This window comes from Propithecus coquereli, unplaced genomic scaffold (genome assembly GCF_000956105.1).
Source record: "Propithecus coquereli isolate 6110/MARCELLA unplaced genomic scaffold, Pcoq_1.0 Scaffold69, whole genome shotgun sequence".
NCBI classification, from domain to species: domain Eukaryota; kingdom Metazoa; phylum Chordata; class Mammalia; order Primates; family Indriidae; genus Propithecus; species Propithecus coquereli.
In genome coordinates this window covers 3,671,090-3,697,951 of record NW_012152951.1, presented here as the reverse complement: position 1 = coordinate 3,697,951, position 26,862 = coordinate 3,671,090, and the positions used below count along the sequence as shown (strand labels likewise).

General features: G+C 44.9%; 1 protein-coding gene across 1 annotated transcript in view; it reads right to left on the bottom strand.

Annotated features, from left to right (window-relative positions):
* The window catches only part of FAM171A1 (family with sequence similarity 171, member A1), a 59,748-nt gene that overhangs the window by 11,024 nt on the left and 21,862 nt on the right, over positions 1-26,862 (bottom strand). Inside the window, exons 2-3 of the mRNA XM_012660949.1 lie at positions 18,050-18,208; positions 13,009-13,185 (exon numbers count right to left, since the gene is read on the bottom strand). Of these exons, the coding sequence (XP_012516403.1) occupies positions 13,009-13,185; positions 18,050-18,208 (336 nt within the window). The remainder of the gene's footprint in view (positions 1-13,008; positions 13,186-18,049; positions 18,209-26,862) is intronic.

Genomic DNA, 26,862 nt, shown 5'->3' with positions numbered 1-26,862 from the left:
GACTTGCATGCAGTGAGCATCAGCTCACCTGAGGAACAAACATCTTCAAAGGTATGCATCTGTCAGATCCACGCAAACACCCATCATCATCATCATCATAATCATCAGGCCTTTCCAGATCATTGAATATGTTGGATTTCTCTAAAAACCAGATGACTTACTTTTCAGGGCTTTCATCTGCATTCTCTTAAGCTATAACATCTACTATAATTTTCTACTATCTATCTATATATATAGAATTATCAAGGTCTAAGTCTACTTTATTGTATGCTGTAACAAAACTGGCACAAGATCCCACTAAAATCAAAATATAAAAATCCGTCAGCCCTTAAACCACCATTCATCAGTATGGCAGAAACAGCAGCAATTTCTACATTTATGATATTGTATACAGTAGCCTTTTTTTTTTTCAAATTAAAGTCTGTGGTTTTGAATAGCTAGGTTTCCTTCTCTGGAATTATTTTTCCATGAAATCGGTGAGGAGTAAACATTCCTTGTTAATTATATAGCAAAGTATTTGCCTGGTGGTCAATTATCTAATCATTCTTGCTGAAAGCAATCAAACTGGAGAGCAAGAGTTATGTGCAGATGGTTGGATTCTTATAGCTCTGGGCAAGTACATTTCAGGACTGGTTTAAACAAGAATAAAATTAAGGGCAACTCACTCTAACCAACGACCTTCTGTACTCAGCATAAAATCACAGGTATGTCGAATATTAGAAATTAAAAACAACGACACTGAATTCAGCTGCAATATGTTCCCTGGGTATTTTTAGGGTAGTTTTTGAGAAAGAGATTCTTAAAAATAAATTTAATCTAAGCAACCAATTTTTTTTTCTTTAAGCTTTAGCTGAGCTATCACGAGACTTACGGAAATAAGTTTCAGGAAAGAAGCAGTTATGGGAAACCATAAAGATTCTGGCAGACTCAGAGACAGCCTATGCCTTAAATAGACAGCCAGAAGTATTAGGATGCATAATAGCGTTAATAAAATTTAATGAGAGAATTTTGAATTTACAAAAAGGTAACACATAAATTTCCAGAAAGGAGTGTGAGCTTATGACCTAATTAGCCCCATCTGTAGAGAAATTTTGTTCATTCACCACTAACATCCAATACCCATCTTGCAATTACATGTCAGAAGGGACTGGAAGGGGGAAGTGGATTGTGGGTGGCACAGCTATTAATCCTTAGCATTAGAAAAATCCTCAAAACGAAGGATCGCATGACCAAAAATTTGCGAACATCTGGAGAGATGCGGTAGGGTGCACTCAAGCAGTGCTTGCTAAAGAGCTTGGGGATCTTGTTAAATGCAGATTCTGATACGGTGAGTCCAGAGGAAAAGCCCAAGAGGGCAGTTCTAGTGAGCTCCCAGGTGACACTGTTGCTGTCACCAGGAGGACCTCACTCTGAGTAGCAATGCTCTAGTTATTTGCTCTTTCAGGAATCCCTGATGCCATTTCCCGCAATGTGGCTACAGCACATCGACGGGGTGGCCAGGGCTTGAAGCAACTTCAGATATATCTCTGATATATTCAAGAAGAAATCTAGTCACTTGTCAGACTACAGGCCAGGGGTCGGCAAACTCAAATGCCTACAGGCGCCACTGTGTCCCTTCTTAGAGGGGAAGTGCTGCTTAGTGACCTGCCGCTGCAACTCTGGCCAAATGGTTCCAAGCTTAAGATCTCTCTCTGCCCCCAAGATATTCCCATGTTAGGCTTCTGAGTGTCTTTAGGATCTCAGCTCAAATGTCACCTCTCCAAAGGCTGTGACCAGCTGATCACTCTCTCTGATATCCCTCTGCTTCATTGTCTTTCGGTTCCTAAGTCAACTAGTTCACTATCTCCTCCTTCTAGAACAATGGCTTCATAATTATAGTGTTCTTCCCTGACTTGTGTTGCCACTGCTTTATCCTAGGAGCCTACAATAGAGTAATGTCTGGTACGAAGATGTTCAATAAATACCTGCTGATCGAGTGAATCGTTCGATTTATTTTTTTCCCCCAAAAGAAGCCAGGAATAGAATTCCATGGGAAATCTTTCCATTTGCAAATGTTGGCAGAAAATACAAACACAACAAACAAACAAACATCCCCAAACCAACTGTATGGGCCAAACAAAATATATCTGGGAATGAGTTGCTGTTTTGTTTTGCATTCCCAGATCAGTGCATTATTCTATTAAGCCACAGCAAGTCTCGGCATTGAAGCAGGAATCCACGACAATCTGATATGCTGGAAAAGGAAGGGGATTTGGAGTCTGAATGATCACGTTTCATGTCTCCCCTTCTCTGTTCCCAAGATGTCCCACAAGTGCGTGGAACACTCACCTGGGCTGGGCTTCGGCTTCTTTCTGACATAGAAAGATGGCAGCCCCTTACACCTGCAGGGCTGTTTTGAGTATGATGATGGAAAGTGTTGCTTTGTAGTAATACCTGTTTTTCTGATGGATAAGCTCAGCTAAGAATGAGTTGATCAAAAAAAATTTTTTTTTTTTTTTCCCAAATGATCTGAGTTGTGATCCTATTTTCCTTTCTGTTCCATTCAGGCAAACTTCAAACTGCACATTGGATACGGTGAGGCTGCCGCCACGCACAGCTGCACCTATGTCTCACACTGCAGAGCAAGCCTGGATGCTTCTGCAGAAAACGCTAACGAAACACATTCTGTACCTGCCGAGTTTGTTCGGGGGGCTGTGCGTGTGCAAGCGTGTGCATACGCAGCATTTTAAAGGGGTGATTCAAGGGAAGGGGTGGAGAGAACCACCATATTAAGAACGTAGCATGTGGCTGGCGCTGTGCTAGGTGCTTTGTGTGTGTATATTATCACATTTAAGTCTCATACAACCTTGCAAGGCAGGTTTTGCAGATCTCATTTTTGAGGCTAGAAACATTAGATGCAGAGAAGTGAGTAATTTGCCCAAGGACAGGCCCACTCCTAATGTTTGCAGAACTTGAGAATTTTCACACCTGATGAATGCACAAAACTGCTTTCAAAAGAAAAAAGAATTCTCACACCAAGTGTTGATCTTATTTAAAAAATCATAACATGTTACATATGTGCTACTATTAATATAAAAGGGCTTACAGCTCATACAGAAGTATAAAACCCAAACAAATTGACAAATAGAAACAGAAGCAAGGCTATAGGTTCAAAATGAAATTCAAATTAAAAACACCAATTGAATGCAGTACCTGATGATGTACAACTGAACTTGTCACTTGCCACGTGATCATGACAAAGATAGCTAGGTGGGGCTTCTGTTGAGCTTGGCACAGCTATGATTCGATTCCCTCCCACCCTTCTCAAGCTGAACTTACTGTAAAACTTCCCTTCTTTCTTTTGCATACTTTGATTTCACTTTTCCTTCATGTGCTGGGGTTGCACCATTTATATCCTACATCTACCACTGTTCAGTTCTCATGAGTCCTACTCTGTCAAATAGTCTGCTCATAAATGCAAATCCAGGCAATAACAGTACCTGATAGTTTAAAATTCTGAATTGAATCCAGATGATGTAGAATATTTCCACGCTAAGTTTTTTAAAGGATCATGATGGAACTCCAAATTTGAAAATCCTTACAGACAATTCCCAGGCTCCAAAGGAGCCCACTGGGTCTTCAGGCTCCAGTTTGGGAAACACCGACGCTTGTTCAGGAAACCGCGGACATCTGGGGTCTTCATCTCTCCCCAGTGCCCACCCTCAGTGTCCCCACCTGCGAAGTGAGGACAACACAGGCTGCTGCAAAGGCTGTTCTGCTGCAGTGAAGGGGAGAGCAGAGCTGGGCGACCTACGGGTGAGATACTCGCCCTGCACACCAGGAGACATTCACTCCCGCTTCACTCAAATGAAAAGGCGCCACCTATTCTGAACTTTAAGGGTCATTTGGAAGTTCAGTTCCAAACGATGACATTTCCAAATACAGAACAGCTGGTAGAGTATGGGACCAACCAATCAGACTGGACGGCCGGGCATCGCAGCTCAGTATCAGCTGTGGGTGAGACTGGGGTGTTACATTTAAGGACATTAAGGCTTTACTGCACCCATCTCCCTGTATCATACTTCAAAAAAAATGACAAACTCTATATGGGCTAAACAATAGCAATGATTATGATAATGATAACAGCTAGCATATGCAGGAGCCTTTTTACCAAGGGCGAGGCCCCATTCTAAGTGTTCTCCATTCACAGCAATTCTGTGAGTCAGGGACTATTATTATTCCTGATTTGTAGATGAGAAAACTGAGTCCCAGAGAGATGAAAGGACTTGCTCAAGATCACACAACTGGCAACCTGGGGAGGAGTCAGGATTAAAGTCCAAGCCGCCTTGGCTGCTGGGCGGGATGCTGCCTCTACGCTACTCATGAATGCTGATGGCTGTATCTCATCCAATGCAATATTCCAAGCTATCAAAAACAATGATAACTTTTAATTACCCGTTCAAGTCAAGGTAAGTGAAAACAGAAGACATTCCAAAGATATTTGGTTCTGAAATCAATGATGGCATCATTACCTTCCTAACCATTCTTTACCTGGGCTCATACAAGAATGAGTGTGTTAGATGCGTACTTAAAATCCAGGCCAAATAGCAGCAAACTAAGGGGCGTTGAGGCTTAGGGAAAAGACAACCAGAAGATGCAAATTTGCCACTGACAATCTGCAGAGTGGATACTCCATAAGTGGTAATTACGAGTTGACTGTAAAATATGACATGTTTTCTTTCAGGGGGGAGCATATTGATCTTGATAATCTAAGACCAGAAAGGCAGGTGACACCAAGCATGGGAAATTCTATTTCTACGAGAAATGATACTTTAAGAAAACTGAGTCGCTCAGAATAGGGTTTTAAAACAAAAGATCCCCCGAACCACAACTACACTAGGGCTACTGTGAAGGTTTTATTTTCTGAAAATTCTCAATTTTAGGCAGGGGCGGGGGATATAAACACCAAAGGCTTAACAAATTCTTAGGAATGGATTGACTACAAGATTGTTTTTTGAGTTGCTAGGCAACACTGAAAAACAAATGTCCGTGTTCTGAGATCACTGTGCGTGGTACTTCTCCCAAGGGCAGGGCAAGTGCTAGGGGCCTTTCTCCCCTCCACCCGGACAGCAGGAGCAGATCACTGCCACTGGGTTGCTGAGGGACCGTGGTGGCAAAAGACACCGAACTGGACCTCAAAAGAGAAATGATGACCGACCGCCTGGCTGCCAAGATCTTTGACAAGAGAAAGTGTTCATTGGACTGTCATCATTACCCAGATGAAGTCACATGCCCCTCTGTGTTCTCTGCTACCTGCAATCACTTCAGTCTGCTTTCTTTGTAGGTAAACCACCCTTTTTGCTTCTACAAGTCTCATGAAAGCCCAATTCACTCCGAAGGGTGATTTTAATACCTGGGAAAGTAGAGACTCTTTTCCTGAGAGTTATTTCTTTGTTTCTAAGCAATAGTCTTCCCTGTGAAAAGACCTATTTCCTAACAGCTTTCTTAAGGATAGATTGATATTACACATAGGTAAGTCAGATTCCTCTGTTGTTTAATACCTTTAAGTGCTGTGTCTGTTCTTTTTGAAAAAAATAGAAGATGATGAGCAGGGCTCTAAAAATTAATATCACACATTGATGTACATACTTAACTGTTAGAGAAATGGGCCCTTTTTGCATTCTAACTTTTGCCCACACGGTGCAATACAGTTCATCCCTAAAATTCAATCACTACATCTCGGTATTCCAATCTGAGTTCTTCCATCTGGACATGTGGTTTATGATACATAGAGAAAAAGATAAGCCAGTATAATAATAATAATTATTATTAAAGACAATTGTTTTAAGAGCAGTTTTAGGTTGGCAGCAAAATTGAGAGGAAGGTACAGAGATTTCCCATAGACCCCCTGGCCCCACCAGATGGCCTCCCCCATTATCAACATCTGGAATCAGAGTGGAACATTTGCTACAACTGAGGACCCTACCTAGACACCTCCTTATCACCCAAAGTCCGTAACTTACATGTTCAGTAACGTGATTTTCATTTTCTTAAAGTTATAAACACAATCTAGTGCTTTTAAGAACTCCCATTCTCTGCACACACCTCACCCACAAAAAGACCCCCAATGAAATGGAAAAAAAAAAATCTCAGATCTGTATTTTAAACCAAGCTCCACCTTCAAGGGCCAGATGGCCATGACTTACCTAAAAGGACTAATGAAGTGAGTGGGCGCAGCATCGGCAGTAATGTTCACCATCTGAAGCGGAGACACATCTACTACAGGCCAATTGTGACTGGGTATTCCTGAGTGCCTGATGCATATGCATCATACATGATAAGAAGCTGGTTCAGTAACCACCATTTCTATAGCAACCCACACACACTCTGCACGCTGTGTTTTAGGAAGGCAGTTAAAACTGGATTTGCTACAATGCAGCTTCACTCTGAGAATATGCTTTTATTTCTGTCAACCCTTTAGGAGGAGGGTATCCAAATCAAGTATCCTAAGTTACCATTAAACAGCAGAAACACAACAAAAACAGAATCTTAAATCTTGATTTCTTTGCCATTCTATGTCAGTCACGTTAAAGTCGAACCACTGACCTGGTTTTCTTGTTCATAAATGACCATTCCCCGGGGCAACAAGTCAGATCTCAGTTTGACAACCTGTACATCAGACGGCCATCTGCTGCCCCAGTTACAGGCTGAAGGAAGGGTAGATGTCTGTGAAATCGAGCTGACAAAATCATCTCTCACTGTCCAGAAAGGCTCAGCTAAGAGGCATCCACCACGACCAACAAAACTTCCTTTGCCAGACCTGGGAAGGAAAACTCTTCTTTCAAAGGTCAAACTGGCCCCTGTACATGACTGATAACACGGTGTGTATATTCACTTTCTCTCACCCCCTCATAGACCTTGACACCCTAAGACAGAGCAGAAATTAGAAGACCACGAATTAAAATATTCTGCTAATTCTTCAAAGGAAAACACATCCACTAAATAGAGTCCCCTTTTGCTCTATAAATCAAGTAGCATTTTAATACAATAGTTTCAGCAAAGCATGTAAATGTGGCAAAAGTTTCGATTCTAGTACAGGTGGAGTACCCCTTATCTGAAATTCTTGGGAACATAAGTGTTTCTGCATTTCACATTTTTTTGGATATTAGAACATTTGCATCATACCTAATCAAAAAATCTGAATTCCGAAATGCTCCAATGAGCATTTCCTTTGAGTGGCATGTTGGTACTTTAAAAGTTTCAGATTTTGGAGCACTTTGGACTTTGAATTTTCCAATTAGGAATCCTCAACCTGTGTACACAAATTGTGCTTCTTAAAAAGAATCATTTTTATTGAGGGTATATAGCAATTAGCCAACTCATACTGTTGTAACATACTAAACAAAATTCAACGTTATTTGTATTCTAAGGTAGTGTTAATCTATTAAGTCACCCTCTGATGAATACATAGGTTGAAATATGGAGATGCTAATTTCTATAATGAAAACTTTTTCACCTGTTCCAAAAGAAAAAAATGAAGACAGGTGTAGCCATTTAAAAAAAAAAAGACGTGTGATAAACGGCAGCATCAAATGCTGACCCCACTCTCATGGTGTTTGAAAGGGAACATGTCTAAGTCTCTGTCCTAAGAGTCAACTTTCAATTACCTGGCAGTCATGGATTAAAGTATTCTAGTTAGAGTTAAAACATGAGTTTATTGAGTTAGTGTTAAAACGTTATTTTATCATTGAAACAGAAGGTCCCATTGAACTGCAAAACGATTCCATCTTTCTTTCCAGAGTTTGAAGTCCGGCCCTACAATGAAGGTACTGTCACTCTGAGCATCAATTGTCACCTCTGGCAAAATGTAGGAGGGCTGTCTGGTTAACAGGAAATATGACAGTTGTGGTTATATCAACACCCAAAGTTTGATACTGCAGAATGAAGAACATACTTGCGTTGTAATATTCCATTGGAGCTTTCTAAGAGCTTCCCCTTGGAGGGCATTTAGATCAGGGGTCACAAACTTTTTTTATAAAAGGCCAGATAGTAAATATTTTTGTTTTGTGGAGACATAAATCTCTGTTGCAATGACTCAACTCTGCCGTGGTAGCGCAAAAGCACTCACAGACAATATGCCACCAGATGGGCATGGCCGGGCTCCAGTGGAACTTCATTTAGGGACGCTTACATATGAATTTCATACCATTTTCATGTCTCATGAGATATTCTTCCTCTTTTGATTTCTTTATGCCTTCCATCTTTATTCATCTAATTGACAAATACAAATTTTATATAAAGTATATGACCGGATGTCTTGATATATGTATTAAGCTATTAACATATCCATCCCCTCACAGTTACCATTCTCTTTCCTTTTTCTTCTTCTTTTTTTTTTCCTTTGATGGTGAGAACGCTTAGAATCTACCTTCTTAGTAAATTTCAAGTATGCAATAGAATATTGTGAAGTATCGTCACCACCCTGTACATTAGATCTCCAGAACTTTGTATCTCTAGACCAACATCTTCCCATTTCCCTTCCTTCTTCTTTTGTATTTTTCTCCAATCATTTAAAAATGTAAAAGCTATTCCTAGCATTCAGGTCATAGGTGGCCAGCCCTGATTTAGATGAAAAATTCTTGATGGATTCACAAGTTGCTATTTCTGGCTGTTAAACAATTTGGAATTGACAATTATTTTGATTTATCTAAAAATTTAAAGTATTAACTGATTTGAAGTGGTTATTATATTCATAAATAGCACTAATTAGTAAATTGTATTAAGTCCTTAAGATGTGTTTGATGCCTTCCCAAATCTTTTCCTGATTTGATAAGCATCTGAAGAATTTTTTATTTAAGTTAAATATTTTAATTTCTACTTAGATAACATTATTGATTAAATATAATAGTCACAAAGACCTTATGAAATATGAGTTTTTTTATTGAGTTTAGTAAGTTAAAAAGACCTGTGGTTTCTTTGAAATGTCCGTCTAATCTTGAAGTTTTCAGAAAACATATTTTAATTCATTTGATTATTTTTGAATGACTATCCACACGTTGGCTTTTCTCTGTGCACATGCAATCTGTTACAGCCAGGAATTTGGCAGTTGTATTTTTCACAGTAGATGCTAAGTTAAAAAGACCATTTAAATGGAAATAGATTGACTACACAATGAAGATATGCAATGAAAAATGGCTCGATGTATCCTGGGGACTTTTTCCAGAGAGGAAATAAGAGAATCGGATAACTTATATTTCAGAGGCTTCATAACAATGCACATTTCTTTGTTTTCACTGAGTTCTATATTGTATCAGTTTCCTATTGCTGCTATAACAACTTAGCACAAACTTGGGGGCTTAAAACACCACAAATTTCTTCCCTTATACTTCTAGTGGTCAGAAGCCCAAAACTAGTTCCCTGGCTCAAGCCAGGGTGTGGGCAGGGCTCGTTCCTTCCGGAGGCTCAGAAGGGAGAATCCTTTTCCTTGCTTTCTTCAGTTTCCAGAATTCCGGAATTCCTTGGCCTCTTTCCCCACTGTCAAAGAGCATCACTCCAATCTCTGCTCCCGTCCTCACAATGCTGTCTCTGCTGATTCTGACTCTTCTCACATCCCTCTCGTAAGGACCACTGCGATTACACTGGCCCACTCGGATAACCCAGGAGAACCCCATCTCAAGATTCTTAATTGCATCTGCAAAGTCCCTTTACCATATAAGGTAATATTCACAGGGTCCAGGGATCAGGATGTGGAGATGGTTCAGTATGCTATATATATCAAAAAATTCTTTAAATAATTTTTGGGCCAGGTGTGGTAGCTCACACCTGTAATCCTAGCACTTTGGGAGGCTGAGGCAGGAGGATCGCTTGAGCCCAGGAGTTTGAGACCAGCCTGGGTAACATCGTGAGACCCCACCTCTACAAAAAATTTAAAAAATTAGCCGGGTGTGGTGGTGCATGCCTGTAGTCCCAGCTACTCAGGAGGCTGAGGCAGGAGGATCACTTGAGCCCAGGAGTTTAAGGTTGCAGTGAACTATAATGACATCACTGCACTCTAGTCCTCCCAACAGAGCAAGACCCTGTCTCAAAAAATAAATAAATAACTTTCTGTGTGTGAACTATATACAAAATACACTAATGAGAGCAAGGATGCTAATTTATATACCTGTGCCATATGGTTACAGCACATATAACCTACACATGAATCTCTAAAGAAAGCTTCATCCTTTTAGGAGCATGATCTTTTATCCCTCTGGCTCTACTCATCCAAATACAAATATATTCATTCAAAAAAGAGAAGGCAGGAAGGAGGAGGAAAATAAAAACAGCAGGATGGGAGTTCTAGGACAGAGAAAAATCCAATATAACTATTTTTCTCTCTGAAAAAGAGCTCAAAGCATCATCCTTCTAGTGAGCATATATATTAATCCTGCAGTTCCCAATCCTCAGGCTGCAGACTGGTACTGGTCTAGGGCTTGTTAAAAACCAGGCTGCACAGCATGAGGTGAGTGGTGGGAAAAACCAGCGAAGCTTCATCTGTATTTACAGCCGCTCCCCATCGCTCGCATCACCGCATAAGCTCCGCTTCCCATCAGATTAGTGGGGCATTAGATTCTCATAGGAGCACGGACCCTGCTGTAAACTGCGCATGCGAGGGATCCAGGTTGTGAGCTCCTTATGAGAATCTATGTCTGATGATCTGAGATGGAGCTGAGGCGGTGATGCTAGCACTGGGGAGCGGCTGCAAATACAGATTATCATCAGCAGAGAGGTTTGACTGCATAATAAATGTGATGCACTCGAATCATCCCTAAACCACTCCCCCCAGCTCCCCTCACCCGATGCAAAAAATTGTCTTCCATGAAACTGGTCCCTGGTGCCAAAAAGGTTGGGGACTGCTGTATTAATACATATATAAGTAAGGGCAAATTCTATGTATATAGTCACCTTAAGTATAGATGTTATATCAGAATATCTTAAACTTCTGGCTTTTAAAAAACATATAAGTTATCTGATTCGACCATGCAACATACATTTTAGTTGGGTACCTAGCATCATGCCAAGAACTATTCTTGATCACAAGGATTCAAAGGTAAATTAAACTGCTCAAGGGCACAGGAAGTAACCAGGAACTGCACAGCTGTGCCGGCCCACACCCCTAGGCCCACGACAGCATGTACAACGTGCTGTGTGCAGTGCAGTTGGGAGATCTGTGTTTACTCACTAAACCCTTGGTGTGCACTCGCTATGTTCCAGGTGCTGCACTGAGCTTCATACAAATATTAATTCATTTACTCTCGTGATGATTAATTTTGTGTGTCAACATGGCTAAAGGCCACAGTCCCCAAATATTTGCTGGGGAGGTATTTTTTAGGTGAGATGAACATTTCAATCAGTAGGCTTTGAGTATAGCAGATCACCCTCTGTGGCACCTCTAGGAACCTTTGATACAAAAAGTATCTCCCAATCATCTTTATGCATGGTCTAACGGTTTTAAACCCTGAATTGGGTTACTCGAAAACTGATATTTTCAAAGCTTGACTTTCAGGGGCTGGGGCAGCAGAGTGGAGTCGGAACCCCCTTGCTATCAAAATCCTCCGCACGAACATGTGCTTCCACGCTACTGCCCTGAGTGGAAACTGATGAAACTGTCTCGAAGGAAACTTAGAAATGCCTTTTAAAAGTTTTATACTTCTGTATATTTTGTAACCCAACAATTCCACATCTTCTAAAATTTCCTCCCCAGGAAATAATCACGGCTGTGCATGAAGATTTAGCTACAAAGGTTATTTCTTACAGCATTGGTTAAAACAGTAACATTTTCTTTTCCAATTGTAGCAGATGGGTGAACTGAATTATCATCTATCCATAGAATGGGATACTATATACTCATTAAAATTGCTCCTGCAGAATAATAATGCTACGGAGAGATGTTTATGGTATACTGATGATTTTTAAAAGCATGTTATAGAACAGTACCTAGCATATCATCCCATTTTTGCCAAACACGCTTTGTGGAAGGCAACCTCTAAGATGGCCCCAAATGACCCCCCACTTCTTGGGGCTGGTCTGTACCAGCGTTGGCCTGTGTGGTTAACAGCACGTGGAAAGAAATGATGGCATGCCACTTCTGAGATTATAAAAGATGATGACTTCCATTCTGGGCACTTGTGCTTTTGAATTTTTATCTTGTTTTTCATTTTGTCTTGAATCACGCACTCAGGGGAAAGCAAGCTGCTCTGTTGTTAGAAGCGCTACAGAGAGGCCCACCTGAACTCTCTGGCCAAGAGCAGTCGAGGAACCAACGCCTGCCCCAAACCACGTAACGCGTGTGGAAGAGAGCTTTCTAGCCCCCTGGCTGAACCTGGCTTGTGATGACCTGGGCCTTGGCTGACAGCCTGATGGCCACCTTGCAAGAGACCATGAGCCCCACCCACCCAGCTCAGTTGCACCTGGATGTCTAACCTCCAGAGACCGCGCGACAGTAGATTGCATTGTTGTTTTAAGCTGCTAAGTTTGAGGGTAATTCGTTACGCAGCAGTTGATAACGAATACATACATGCATAGTGAAATGGCTACAAGGACAGAGTTCGAAATATACTAGCGGTTTTCTCTAGGTGGTGGGATTTATGGGTAATTTTTATTTTCTTCATTTTATACAGTATTGGCAAATATTTCTCCTTTTTTAGAAAACAGAAAAAGAAAACCGCATGACCAAGAGCGATCATATGAGCTTCTGAAGAATAAAAGGATAAAAATTAGGAGAGCCACTTTTAGCTCTAATAGCCCTTAAAGATTCAAGTATATTAGCTTAAATGTACAAAACAGAAGCAAAAAAAAGAAATGAACTCCCAAGAGAGGGCCTGAATGCATAGTGGAGGTAGCTCTGCCCACTAGTAACCACGCAATGTGCGGTGAGCAGCAGCCTTCACTAACTTCAAGGAAAGCAGACACGCACGGGCTTCTTAGAAGGAAATCGAACAGTAACGAACTCATCGGATAGCCAGTCGCCTGCACGGAACTTGTGCTTACCCAGCTTCTGGTCAAACCGCCACGCCGCGACGTACGCATTGTGCCTCAGGCTGCTCTGTGTGGCCAGGGGCACAGTGACATAGATGGGACCATCCACCAGCACCGGCGTTCCGTTACCGCTGAGCAGGTGGACGCTGACAGCTGTGACCGGGGTCAGGTCGTGCCTGCTGCCGTTTCCTAGAAGGAAGAGGCATTCTCTGTCATATGCACAAAGTACCCACGTGGGGCTACAGTCAACAAATTGTCGCAGCTACCGATTACTGAGCACAGCACCTCCTACATGCCAGAAACTGTGTATCTAAGCACTTTAGATATATAATCTTCACCATAACGCAGTAAGGCAGGTAAAACCCCCATTTTTACATGTAAAACAGGCTCAGAGACAGTAGTAATGGTAGCTGGCCTAAGGGCATATGCTAGTTAGTGGTCAAGCTCAAGTTCGCCAATTCTAATTACATTACTGTGCTTTGCTTTGAAAAGGGACCTCAAAAGGGAAGGACTTTTCTATAACGGGAGATGGACGTGTATGTGAAAATCACTGAAAATAACTTCCATACAAAGTGAGCCCAGTGCACGCGTTAATTACTTGGCAGATTACCACACGAAACCAAATGTTCTAGAGTAGAGATTGCTTTTTTTTTTCCTAAATAGTAAATTTCTTCAAGGATTGCATCAAAATATTAACTTCATCCTGCTCAAAAGTATCCTATTGAAACTTGGATTTGAAATATTTATGAGTTATTTTAGTTGCCATTGTTATTTTGGTCTGTTTAGAAGGAATTTAATATACCAATTATTCTCCATTAGAGGCCTTTTGTCCAAGCCAAAGCTTTAATGATTGTCTACGGATAAATTAGACAATGCTTATGAGAGCGATATTTATGCACTTAAGCAATCCATTTCGGATCTTTCTCCAGTGAAATGCTGTATCACACAAAAGGTATTCTGCCATAATTTTATATCTTTTGTTGAACAGAATGACAAAAACAGTGATAAAAAAAATGTAAGCTGTATTATAACACAATCTATAGGATTTCCTATTCAGCTACTTACCTACCAACCTACCTGAGCTAATGCAAATCTCCAGTTTGGACTAGATTTAAACATTTAAAGCAAACCTAGTGAATTTTAGAGTCTCAACAATGAGTTATAGTTAAATCTTCATAGAGCCATTTCTACACAGCTAAGATTAGCATTACCTTTAAACACACACATCCATCTCTGTTTTTCAATGAAGGGAAAGGCACAGGAATGGACATTTCATTGAAAGGTCTAAGCTGTAATTACAGGTTCAAGTTCTGAAATCTTTCAGTTTGGCCACTTCATTTTAGGGTAAAGAAAACCCACACCCAGTATTTACCATATTTCTGGTCAAAATATCTTATGGATTGAGACATAAACAGGCTGGGCGCAGTGGCTTATGCCTGTAATCCCAGCACTCTGGGAGGCCGAGGAAGGAGGGTCACTTGAGCTCAGGAAAAAGTAGCCGGGTATGGCTAATTCGTAACTAAATAGCAAAAATTAGCTGGATATGGTGGCGTGTGCCTGTAGTCTCAGCTACTTGGGAGGCTGGGGCAGGAGGATCTCTTGAGCCCAGGAGTTTGAGGATTCTGTGAGCTAGGCTGATGCCACGGCACTCTAGCCTGGGCAACAGAGTGAGGTTCTGTCTCAAAAAAAAAAAGAGAGAGAGAGAAAGAGAGACATAAATATGCCAATTGCTTAAAGGAGATGCAACAGCAAAGCCGGAGTACAAGGTGTCATTCTGGCTTCTGTTAGAACCTCTCTACAAGATAGAACTTAAAGCTACAGAGACATTAAGTAACTTATTAGACTTTGCATAAACAACTTAGAGATGATGCTTTCCATTAGGGAGGGCTGTTTTCTCGCATCCTAGGCAGGATGCCTGAATAGGGCGGCAGCAGGTGGTTAGAGTAGAAAAGCCCTAGAAACGGAACCTTCCTTCCCGTAATCCTGTACATTCCTGGCCCAGGAAGATGAGCTTCCAGTACCAGATCTGCCACTAACTGTCTACGTAGCCTCTGGCAAGTGACTCCACTCCTCTGTGGTCTGTATTTCTTATCCTTGAAACTAAGGAAGGTGAGACTATGGAAATAAATATGCTCAGCTGGAAACATGCAGAAGTAAGTACAGCACGGTAGAATCGAGCATATTAATGGGAAGCGATATGCGTTTTTGGTTCATTATTGGTTCATGTAATGTCATGTTCCTTTAAAAGTTCTCTAGCTGTCGTAAGACACTGCGGACAATTACATCTGCTTTCTCGAAGCCTCTCTCCTTCCTCGGGGCTCCATTAAACACCTGCTTCTCCTCCGTGCCTTCCCAACGGCTCTCCCTTTACCTTCCTGCATTCTTTATCCTGCAACGATTCATACTTTGAAGGGCTACATTATTTTCCTTCCATTCTTTGTTACGAGACTTCAATTCTTCACAAAATACCAAGTTCTATATCTAACAAGGCTTTCCTTTCTGTTCCATCTGGATGTTACTTGGCTCCCGTTACATCCGAATCAAGAAAGGTATCAGGTAAGAGCAGCGGGACGAGGGGGAAACACTGTGGACCACAGGAGGGGACAAGCTCTACCGTCTTGTCCCTCCCATTTGGTCACTTGCATCACAGGAGGTCCTGCTCAGCTAACATCCAGGGTTCTGTTTGGCTTTGCATTCTAGTACCAACTTTTTGGGATTGCAAGAAAAGTCTGCACCTTAGTCATTTTGTTGACGCCTCTGTGTCTTCCTGGAGTTATTAGTGTAAGTTATGTTTTCAAAACCCCTCGGGAAAGCCCCAGAACAGTTGTGCTTTCCTAGCAACATGGGAACAGTGTGATGCTCTCTGGCCTGCACGTGAGGAGGGCGCCCCTCTGCAATGCCAGGAAGCTACGGAGCAGACCGGCGGAGAAGAGAAGGGGGGAAGTGGCTGCAATCTCCACGTGGCTTTTCTCTACTTACAACTCTGGAACGTCCCTCTAAACTGGACACCCACAGCCTTTACGACACTATAACGAAAACCTCCTATGGAGACCCTTCTATCCCCTTTGCAGCCCTCTCTGTTCCTGCCACCCTCGGTGAACTCCAGCCACGACCTGTCATCTCACAAAGACACGTCCGGGCCAGGTTCTCCCTCTGGGCTGAAATCTCTTAGATGCCTTTTATAAAACAGGAGGTAAGTAACTGCGCAAAAGACAAACTGACGCTGGAGATGGATGCGAGCCGGTGAGCCCGTGGGGTGTCTGCACTCGAGGGAGCCCACGCCCCAGACCCCAAGGTACGTGTGGAGTACTGTGGGCTGGGCGCCTTCCCTGCTCAGTCTCCGAGATGCTCTGATCCTTTCTAGGTCAATCTGCCAGTGGAAAAGAAGTTTAATGTCACCTTCCAAAGACCTTCTCTCTTCTCTCCAAAATAACGGAACGATTTTCAAATAAAACAAACCCCTCTAAAATCAATAGTCCCGTGTCTTTGTGTCCTTCTTGCTCCAGTCTTCTCAGGTCGCATGACTTATTCAAGAGCTACTAGAAGTGGGGCACAGAAAAAATTAATGAGCTCCGAGGACGGAGGCTTTCCTTCCAACTTAGGGTTTTATGGGTCTGGCTGCATTTTGTCTGGGAGACTGGACGGAGGTTATAGGATTTTGAACGGGATTTCTTCACGCTCCCTGGAAGGACGCTTTTTTCCAGGCCTGCATAGTTCAGGTAAAAGTCAATATTTTTTCCCAGTAACGTTTACTTAAGATGACGACTATGCATCAGTCTGTTGACAAATCACTGACACATTAATCACACCATGCGCGCACAAAAATAGGAAGAAGAAACATTTCAGAAAATGGTACCATGGAAGGGAGAAAAGGGAGTCGAAAATCACCAGGTCACCTTCATGTGTAAACAGAAACTTGCTAACATGCTACAAAAGGGATCAGAGATTTCAGGTTTAAAACCTGTTTCAGAATAACCGGTTTATGTACAGTATTGGAAAATTAACTGAAATTCAATAAAAGTGTCCCTAGGAAATGCAGTAACTTACGTAGCAGGATTGAACCCAGAACAGCCTCCGATTTTGGAATTTATGCTGTGACTAAAGTGCGGGAGAAAGGAGTGGGGAGACAAAAAAATAATTCAGGACTCCAGAATCCTGGCACCTTTTTCACAAGGACGACGGGGGTCACCCTAGTGCGGAGGGCTCCGGAGAATGGTGCTGTCGCACGGGAATGGGGGTGAAGGCTCACGTCTCCAGCCTTTCTCTGATAAGGAATTGTTACGTATTTTCTGGCTGTTACGTATTTTTGGGTTCTCTGATCTTCTAGCTGCATGTGTCATGTCAGAACAGTGAGAATGACGGAGATGATTTAGAGATCTGCCAGAAGAAGATTCCAGAGCAACTTCAAAGCCTGGCTGCTTTGAGAGCAGGGAGAGCAGGTGCAGAGAAAGAAACCACGTGAGCAAAGCTGGAGGGCCGTGGGCGGCAGAAAGCAGCGCTCCCCATCCTGAGTGCTCCCTGTGCCCGTGGGGTGGAGGTGGAGGGCCACCACGTCCCTCCCGGCTACAGCTACAGCGCATGGATGGGTGGGGTCATGTGTCTCAGCCGGGGCAGCAGGGCCAGCCACTCCCCCAACCGCCCATTCCACGTGGGACAAGGCAAAGGACCGCAGAGGGCAAAAACCCACAACTCTGATCTTATGCTTTGTAAAAAAAAAAAAAAATATGTTACAATTTCGACTATAAGAACTTCTCTGAGTTGAGTATGTTTAGTTCTCCACAGGACAGCCCAGAGAGAGTGCTCGGGGAAACTGGTAAAATCGGAAAGGTTCAAGGAGATCAATGCACTGAAATGCAGTTCTGCCTGGGTGCAGACCCGATTCCCTAAATGCACTGGCGAACGGCAGCGCACCTGAGCTTGCAGAAAAAGTTCTCCTTTTGCAACTTTGTGCCATTCTCCCATGCAATGCGAACACTCTCAGTCATATCCGAAATCCACGCACAGAGATTAAAACACAGAAGCCCCACCTGAAAAGAGAAGAGACTCAAATTACCTGTTCCATTCCCGTCTAATCCTCGCAAATAAGGAAAACTGTCCACCTCCGAGGGGGAGCTGGCGGCCGTGAGAAACGCGGTCAGGTCGCTGTAGCTGGTGTTCTCCGGCAACCGCAGGGCCCTTCTCTGGAAATGAACTCGGGGCTGAGGCCGGGCACCTGCAGGGATGAACCTCTGAGTTACCTCCCCAAGGAGCAGTTTCTGTTTTTAGAAAATGCAAAACCAGGAAGTGCGGCTCTCAGGTTTCAGCACGCCTCCCCACCCCAGCCCTTCCCACAGAGCTCCCCATCCCCCTCCACGCAGGACACAGCGATGTGACAACATGCTATTATGGCAGAGGAATAATAGCCCATTGTCACATTTGTTTTGACACAGGATGTTATTTAGGTTTTTAACAAAAAGCTTTTTCCATGTTCTAATTGTTGAGCAGCCTTTTCGCTGCTGCCTATGGATTGGGGTGACGTTTTGGGAAAGTCCGAGTAACCGAACCGAGTAGGTGACAATTAGTCTCTTTACACAAACAGTGTGAGAGATACTCTGTGATACTGCTACAAACCCATCCTTAATCTCCCCGGGGAAATCAGGCTCCATGCCGCAGACCAAACGGGGGAAGCAGAGCAAGGGGATTAAACGTGTAGATTTGAAAAGAACCGTAAACAAGAACCCACCAGCCACGAACACTTTTCTTTCTGCAGAAGCTGCCATGGGGCAACGAGTCTATTCCAGAAGGGTGCTTCCTACTTGTGACAGATTATGTCGCAGAGTTTATGACAAGACTTTTGAAATGATGCGGAATGACGCTCCTCCACCAAACTCAACTCTTTGGTGCACAAGGGTGGGTTTAGGCAAGAGGCTCTCCCGCCCCCGGCAGTGTCTGCGCTGTCTGTCATCTGCGGTTTAACTTTGCCCCAGATGTTGTTCTGATGGTCAAACCTGAACTTGTTCTTACCTAATGCTACAGGGACAGTCACAGGACGCAAAGGTGCTAAGTCATGTTGCACAAACCCAGCAAGAACATCAACACAGAAATCGCAGATCCCATCTCAGGCTCGAGACAGTCCACGTTCTGCTTGTATGTGGCCGAACGCGTCTTCTCCCCAGCCCACAGCCGTCCTGGTGTGACAGTCCTGCCACCCAGAGCCAGTGGCCTTTATACCCACTCTCGGGTTCCTTTTAACCCCGGATCAGAGAACTTGTAAGGGGAGAATAAGCCTGTCCAGACATGTTCTAGAATAAGGGGAGTTTCAGAGCTCAAAGAATCTAGTCGTCCAGGTCTCTCTTGCTACAGCCATGGAAGCCCAAAGGACGTACACAGACTTATGTCTGGGGGAGGCCGTCCTGGCTAGGGATTGCCGTCTACCTGCTAAAAATCACCGGCGAATCTTGTCCAGGGGCTGGTTCTCTACTCTGTGAAACACGAGCCCGGGTTTGGAGCCCGTGAGAGGAGATGCCCAAAGTCATGATGGTCCCAGCTAACTCTGGTCACCTCCGCTAAAACTAACTGGACGCAAGGGTCAGTCTGATTCCAGACCATCGGTGACCTTTCTTTACCCCTAACTCAACCCCGCAGTGACGCACTAGCCTCTGGGCATCTGTATCTTTTTCATTCTTCTTTGTCTATCCTTTTCCTTCAGTTTGATGGAATACTGATGTCTTGCTCCTGTGGCCTCCTCATCTGCAGAGAGCTCACACTCCTGAGCTCCCCACGAGCGCCCTGTGCCCCTGTCAAGAGCCCCCTGTTTCTGGTCCCTCTCCCCGATGTGGCCACACACACCACTTGCTCTTTGGTCTCCTGACCTCTGAGATTGAAAGTCAAAGTCAAGCCTGTCTTTTTTCATCCTCACCCTCGATGACATATCAACACTCATTGCTCCTATTGTTATTTTTCTCAATGATCGGGAAACGCACGTTCTCTGCCTGGTGTTATTCAGTTAACACTCCCTGTGTAGGGGCCTGGGTTTCACACAGTGGAAAAGCAAAGAACTCCATGAACACCAAGATAAGAAGGGCATGTCTGCATGTGACAGGGCGAAGCGGGAGCTTGTCTTCAGCAGGGACGAGGCAGAAGGCAGAATCGGGGCTGGTCACCCCGGAATGGGGGGATCCATGCCTTTCAGGCCCCAGGAAGAGCCCCTGCGAGACGGGAAGGCTGCGATGGTGTGGAGGCTGCCCTGGCAGGGAGGGACACAGGCCTCCCCCAGCTGCACTGAGGAGGCGGGGGCTGCTGACGGACGAGGGGCGGCTTGCGCTGAACCCAGGACCCGCAGCCCAGCCAGGTCTTGCAGGGGACTGACCTGGGACCCGGGGAATCACAAGCCGAGGAGGCTGCTCTTCCCGTTCGCGGGGCCCCCATGTCTCATCCTGACCCTTCCCCATTTCCCTCCCCCCGCCCCGTTCCCCAGCAGAGCAGGTGTTGCATGCATTTCTCTCTGACTTAACCATCCTCCTTTCTCCCCAGCACCCAGTTCTGATTCCGAGTCACCACCATCATCTTCCCTGTTATCGTGCACATTCGCTCAAGTGCCAAGACGGGCCAATCTTCCCTTACCCACATTTCTCGCAGCATCTCTGCCTCCCTCTCAGCGTCCAGCAGCCTACGTTACCTTACATAACCCCTTGTCTCGACTATCACGAAAGTCTCCTAAATGGCCTCCTCTGCTTCAGTCTCTCCCCTTCCTGCTTCCCATCCAACGACACGTTGACTCTTCTAAGATACCACGGTGACCATGCCCTTCCCCTGCCTGGAAACCATCAGTGGATCTCTCCCGCTTACCAAATTAACAATGATGACAGGAACAACAACAAAAATGCGTAGACCACTATAGACCCAGACTACTACGATTACATCTCTCCTCTAAGGGAGACGTGTGGATCAGCACTTTACAATTTACAAAGTTCTTATATACGTTATTTAACATATATGACCACCCTGTGAAGACGGAACTGTCTTAACTCCAACTAGATCAGGGTTCCTCAGTCTCAGCACGCTTTACGTTTGGGGCCAGGAGAATCTCTGCTGGGGTGGGGGCTGCCCTGTGCCTTGCAGCATGCTCCATTGCGTCCCTGTCCTCTACCCACTAGATGTCAGTATCAGCCCCCAAGTTGTGACAACCAGACCCTCTCCAGACACAGCTAAATGTCCCTGGGGGACAAAATCACCTGTCCAATCGAGAACCACTGCACTGTACATTCTGAGCAACCTCACAATAATCCAAATAACACGCGCCGAGCATCCTCTCTATAATGGGTACTGGATAGGTGAAGGGAAGAGGAAAAAGCCGTTGTTTTCCTGGAACTCAAGAATAGAGAAGACATTTCTCTCTGCCTCTTTCTGTCTCTGTCTCTCTCTTCCTCCCCCCTCCCCCCGAATCTTTCTCTGTCTCTCTCTTGACCTATCAGATGAACAAATAAGTTTAAAAAGATGCCAATACTCAGTTTTTGCAGGGCAGGATGAAGACGTCCAAGTCAATTTCAGAAGGTGAGGTTTAAAGAAAACTGAGGTTGCCGTGTGAGAAGGGAGGAAACTGAAGCCTGAGGGTTGCAGAGGTTTTCTCTTTTTTGCCCCAGGGCTCCCTTCCAAGATGCCATTTAGGCCTCTTAAATGATCAATGCAGCCTTCAGCCGTTAATCTTGGGGATAACTGGTCCTTTCTCCTTCTCTCTGAATCAGAGTCAAAGGAATCTCTTGTAGGGCTCTTATCACCTCTTGATGAGTATATCACATCATCCCCTTTTTCTTAAATGTTTAACTCCCTAAAACATCAATAAAAAGCATTGCTGTGGGGAAAAAAATGTGGAGAAGGCAGCCACGGAAATGGCTTAATTATCACAGTGGGCTTTTTTTTTCTTTTTTGAGACACGGTCTTGCTCTGTTGCCCTGGCCAGAGTGCAGTGATGTATGTCATTCTTGGCTCACTGCAACCTCTAACTCCTGGGCTCAAGCGATCCTCCTGACTCAGCCTCCAAAGTAGCTGGGACTAGAGCCGTGAGCCATCACATCCGGCCCATCATAGTGTTTTAAGTGCCAGAATAAGAGAGAAATGATATAAGAACAAGATAAACTTCAAGAGAGTGACCCACTGCCCAGGAGAAAAGCAGTTCCCTCGGTGGTATCGTGAGGGGCAGGTGAGAGGTGACAGCAAGCAGACATGAAGGCGCAGAGAGGTGGGAAGGTCAAGTGTGCATGGGGAGCTGAGCAAGTCCGTGTGAGCCACGCGTGGGCTGTGTGGGGTCCGGGGGCCGGGAATGAGGCTGGGGAAGGGCATGGGGAGGCTGGCTCAAGAGTCTGGCCTTGCGTGGGCCTGCGGGAGAGAGTTGGTAGCAGTTATTGGTTTGTTTTTGCTCAATTCTGACAGCATGTGGGGAATGGCGGTGGGTGGAGAGTCTAGTGTTGGTGTGATTGGCCAGGAGGCTGCTAAGAAATGGTTCAAGCGAGAAAAGATAAAGTTCCAGATAAAGGCAGCGGCACTGAGGTCGTCACAGAAGAGGCGGCTGGAGCCAAAAGCTATTTTTGGGATAAGAGAGAGAGGACGGAGGGGGAAAGAGACTCAAGAGGGTGGGATTGGGTAGAAATGTAAACCTGGGGGTCCGGGGTCTGGGGTCCAGGAAGGACAAGGAGCTCTGAGAAGGCGCCAGGGATCTGGGAACTCTGGCTCTGTTGAACCATTATCCTAAGACGGTTCAGGCTTTCTTTATACAACTGTTGACAATAACAATACAATCACTTTCCTCACTTTCAAATGCAAGGAATGCTGACTGCTAAGGCCAATCCCACCGAAACATGCATTTATTGTGCAATAATCAGTACGTTTGCAAACATGCTGCAGAACCCTGCCTGGTCAGATGAGAGAACCGTTTTATTGGCGTTTATAGTCAGAATTTACACAGATACCCCATGGTCTATCTGCACAGCAGAACACAAGCGGGCAGTCTTCATATTTTTAACAAAAACTCAAAGTCACCCCAAGTTTACCCTCTATTTTATTTGGCTGGAAACATTTTAAAGCAAAAACTTCGATAGAAGCATGAAGCGTCCCACTGATGAGGACAATGGCCCCCCTTCCCTCCTCTCTCACCCTGTCCCCACCTCGCACCCAATGGCCTTCATTCTCTAAAGCGTTTACTTTAGCATCATATAAAACCAAACAAGGAGGCATCATCTAACACCGCGTAGAATACGTGTGAAGCTTCCTAACTAACTAAACTGTCTTCATACTACCCACTGCTTTTTTCGGGCCTGTCTGACACGTTACACCATCCCAGCAACACACTAAAATCCAAATGGCTTACAGCACGTGCATGTCTGAGCAGGCGGGAGTTTATTGTCTTTCTCCTCTGAATCTATTAAAAAAAAAATAAAAGCAACTAAACAGGAGGAGTTTGAGAATAAAAATGTAATGTATCACTTATAAATTCAGTATTATGTTGGTTTTGTAGATAGAACAGAGCTGCATTAATTAAACAGTGGCAAAGACCTACGTGTGGCTTTCCTTCCAACGAGTAGGAAAACTTGAAACTAATAAAATGATCCATTTTTATTACTGTCATGCCTGGACGCCGCTGAGAAAAGGAATCAGTACCATTCAACGTTATTGAACTCATGAAGTCGGGTAAGTTAAAAAATTAACAAAACGTAATTTTAAAAAGCTGGCATGGAAATGAGATAATAAAAAGGAAGAAATTGTGCTCAGCTAGTTTCTGGTTATATAAAGGAGGCAATGATAGAATAGACTGAATAAATTAACTGTTAACAAAAACTACCTCCTTGGTCTTATTTATAATATGATCATGCTTCTTGCTCCGTAGAGAAAGAGCTATTCAAGTACTCCGTGTGTATATGTGTGTGTGTGTGTGTGTGTGTGTGTGTGTGTGTGTGTATTACACTTATCTTAGCATTCACAATATAGAAAATATTTGACCACGGAGTAAGCAATCTACATAGGAAGTGCAAGAAGCAGGTGGATTTTGGATTTGTTTACTCAGTCATTTAGAGGAATTACTCCCTGGGTTCCTACCATGAGGAAGACGCAGGGCCAGGCCCTGGGGGTACCAACATGATAGCAACACAGTCCTTGTCCTTCTGGTTTTTAAATTTAGTTGGGAGGTAAGGTATACCACGAAATACAGTAGCAAGGGAGGTGTCACAGGAAGAGCCAGACTCCCAGCTGCTACTGTCCCTTGCTGCTAAGGACGTGAGGGGCTATGGAGAGATGGACCCGAGGGAATTCAAGGACAGGAGCCGGAGGGCGTCAAAGGCACTTAAGGTGGAACCGCCCTGGGCTCAGGGTGGCTCTCGGGTGACTGGTAGGAGCGTGTGGGTTTCGCTCCAGTGCTGTGCCATGAGCGTTGTGACTCCGCTCATGCCCCATCTGCTCCTTGCCGACCTGTTGCCAAGCATCTTTCTCTGCTTATGCATCCTCTGTGTTCTCTTCCCCCTGGCACAAGCCCAGGCCCAGCCTGCACCTGGTGACCACTCAGCCATGATTCTTTCCTCTTCTGGGCTCTTAGATCAAGAGCTGCTGGCTCCAGCCCATTTCTTCCAGCCAGGTCTCACGCCTGGCCATGCCATGGACTGGTTACTCCTGAGCCGATGACCCACTCCAGACCCAAGAGCCACAGCCTGGAGCGATGGGCCTGCAGGGGAGAGTCGGTAGCAGTTATTGGTTTGTTTTTTGCCCAACTCTGACAGCACGTAGGGAATGGCGGTGGATGGAGAGTCTAGTGTTGGTGTGATTGGCCAGGAGGCTGCTAAGAAATGGTTCAAGGGAGAAAAGATAAAGTTCCAGATAAAGGCAGTGGCACTGAGGTCGTCCCAGAAGAGGCGGCTGGAGCCGAAAGCTATTTTTGGGATAAGAGAGAGTGGAACACAGAACACAAGCGCCCCAGCAGCTGGGGTTGAGGGCAAGGCAGTAGATGACTCCCACCTCCAGTGGGCATTCAGGAAAGACCCCTGGCGCACATGCATGCAGGCTGGCCTTCCTGTCTGGGGGGCTCTGAAGATAGACCAGGTGATGGAGTGGGACATCTCAGGTGGAAAACAGACAAAGAAGTTCAGTTTGGCTAGAAAGCAGCCCGTGAAGGAATAGAACACTTGGAAGCGGGGGGAGGTCAGATCACAAAGAGAGTGCTCAGGAAGGAGACTGGACTTTATTCTACAGGCCAAGGACAGCCATCAAGGGACAGAAAGGGCTGGAACTCTGCCTCAGAAGACTAACGTGGCAGTCCAGTGGCTGGCATGTTGGGATGGAGAGACTTGAGGCATGAAGCCCAGTCTGACCCTCTGAAGCCCAGATCCAACCCAGATCCAACAGAGACCAGTAAGAGCACGCCGGGGGCTACTGCAGTGGTCTGGGCAGAGACCACCAGGCCTTGACTCGGAGCATGGGCAGCGGGAAAGAATGCTGGCACACAGGCACAGGGAAGTGACCGTGCAGTGACCTGGGCTGCAAGGCCAGGCTCACTGCAACTGTACTCGACTCACAGAGGTCTAAGAAGGGAAGACAAAGGTCGCATGCAACTGCTATGTGGGCAGGTGACTGCTTACAGACTCAGGTCGATGTTTACACCATTAATCGTGACCACGGGCTCTGTGTGTACATGTCAAACATGAGACTACCTGCTAGACCCCGGGGCGGAGATGTCAAATTAGCCACTGGTGGGAACCCCATCTCCGGGGGAGGGTCTGGGCTGGAGACATGGAACTGGGTGCGATCAGCATCTCCAAGCCATCAGAAGCCAGAAGTCTCGAGGAGATTAAGAGAAAGGACTAGAAAGAAATGTGGGCCCAGGACAGGCACTGGAGTCCTCGAGAAGAGGTGACCAAGGGATGGAAGAAAGAAAATCCAGGCATGATGTCATGGTGAAGAGGGAAGGGAGGTTCAAGAACGGGTGGCCCGGTGTCTCTGTTCAGTGCAGTGGAGAGATCGAGGCGGGTGAAGAGAGAAATGTCCTCGGAGTTGGGACAACACAGAGGCTGTAAATGACTCTGCCAATAAAAAAGCTAAGAAAAGAAAAACAGAGGCTCCCGAGGCTGGTGGGCACAGGACATGGTGCGGTTCTACTGGAAAAGGCCCAGCTCTGCTCTCTCAGAGGGGAAAAATAAAAACTTATAATTTTACTGTGCAGATGACACCCAAATCTGTATTGCTATTCCTGTTTTCTCTCCCAAACTTGAGTCAGAAATGCTGCCAGACGCTTCTACTTATTTTCTCTTCAAATACATTCTCGAAGAGCAGTGACTGCACACTGGGCTCCTCCTGTCGCCCCCCAGCTATTCAGTCACCAGAGAGTAGACGCAGTTGCCTGGTTGGCAAACGGCACATGAGTTTGGTTCTGTAGAGGATGATGGGTACACAATGGTACTAAAATAAAGAACAGAGTAAATAAAAAATGAATCTGATGAAACATGCAAAGCCAGGAAACATCATCCCCTGGCCCATGACTGAGATGGAATGAAATGATGCTCTCAGCACAGAGATGCATCTCACGTAAGCGTTCCAGGTTCTGACCCTCGTAACTGAGCAAAGGCAAGTCCCTGGGACCTTCTGTATGAGCTTCTCTGTGGGAGCAACAGGAGCCAGAAAGGGGTGCGGTCACATTTACAGACATCAGCACACAGGAGACAGATTCAAAAAACAAGGGGACAGAAGAAAGGAAAAGTCACGTTGCGTGTGGATCAGTCTTTAGAGGCAGTGCCTGGACTCGGACCCAAACAAGATCAATGGACAGCGTCTCCTTTGGGGGAGAGAGAGTGGGCAGATCCGGGCAGCCCCTTCTTTTGTCTCACACACTTAAACCATGGTCCTAAAGGAAAT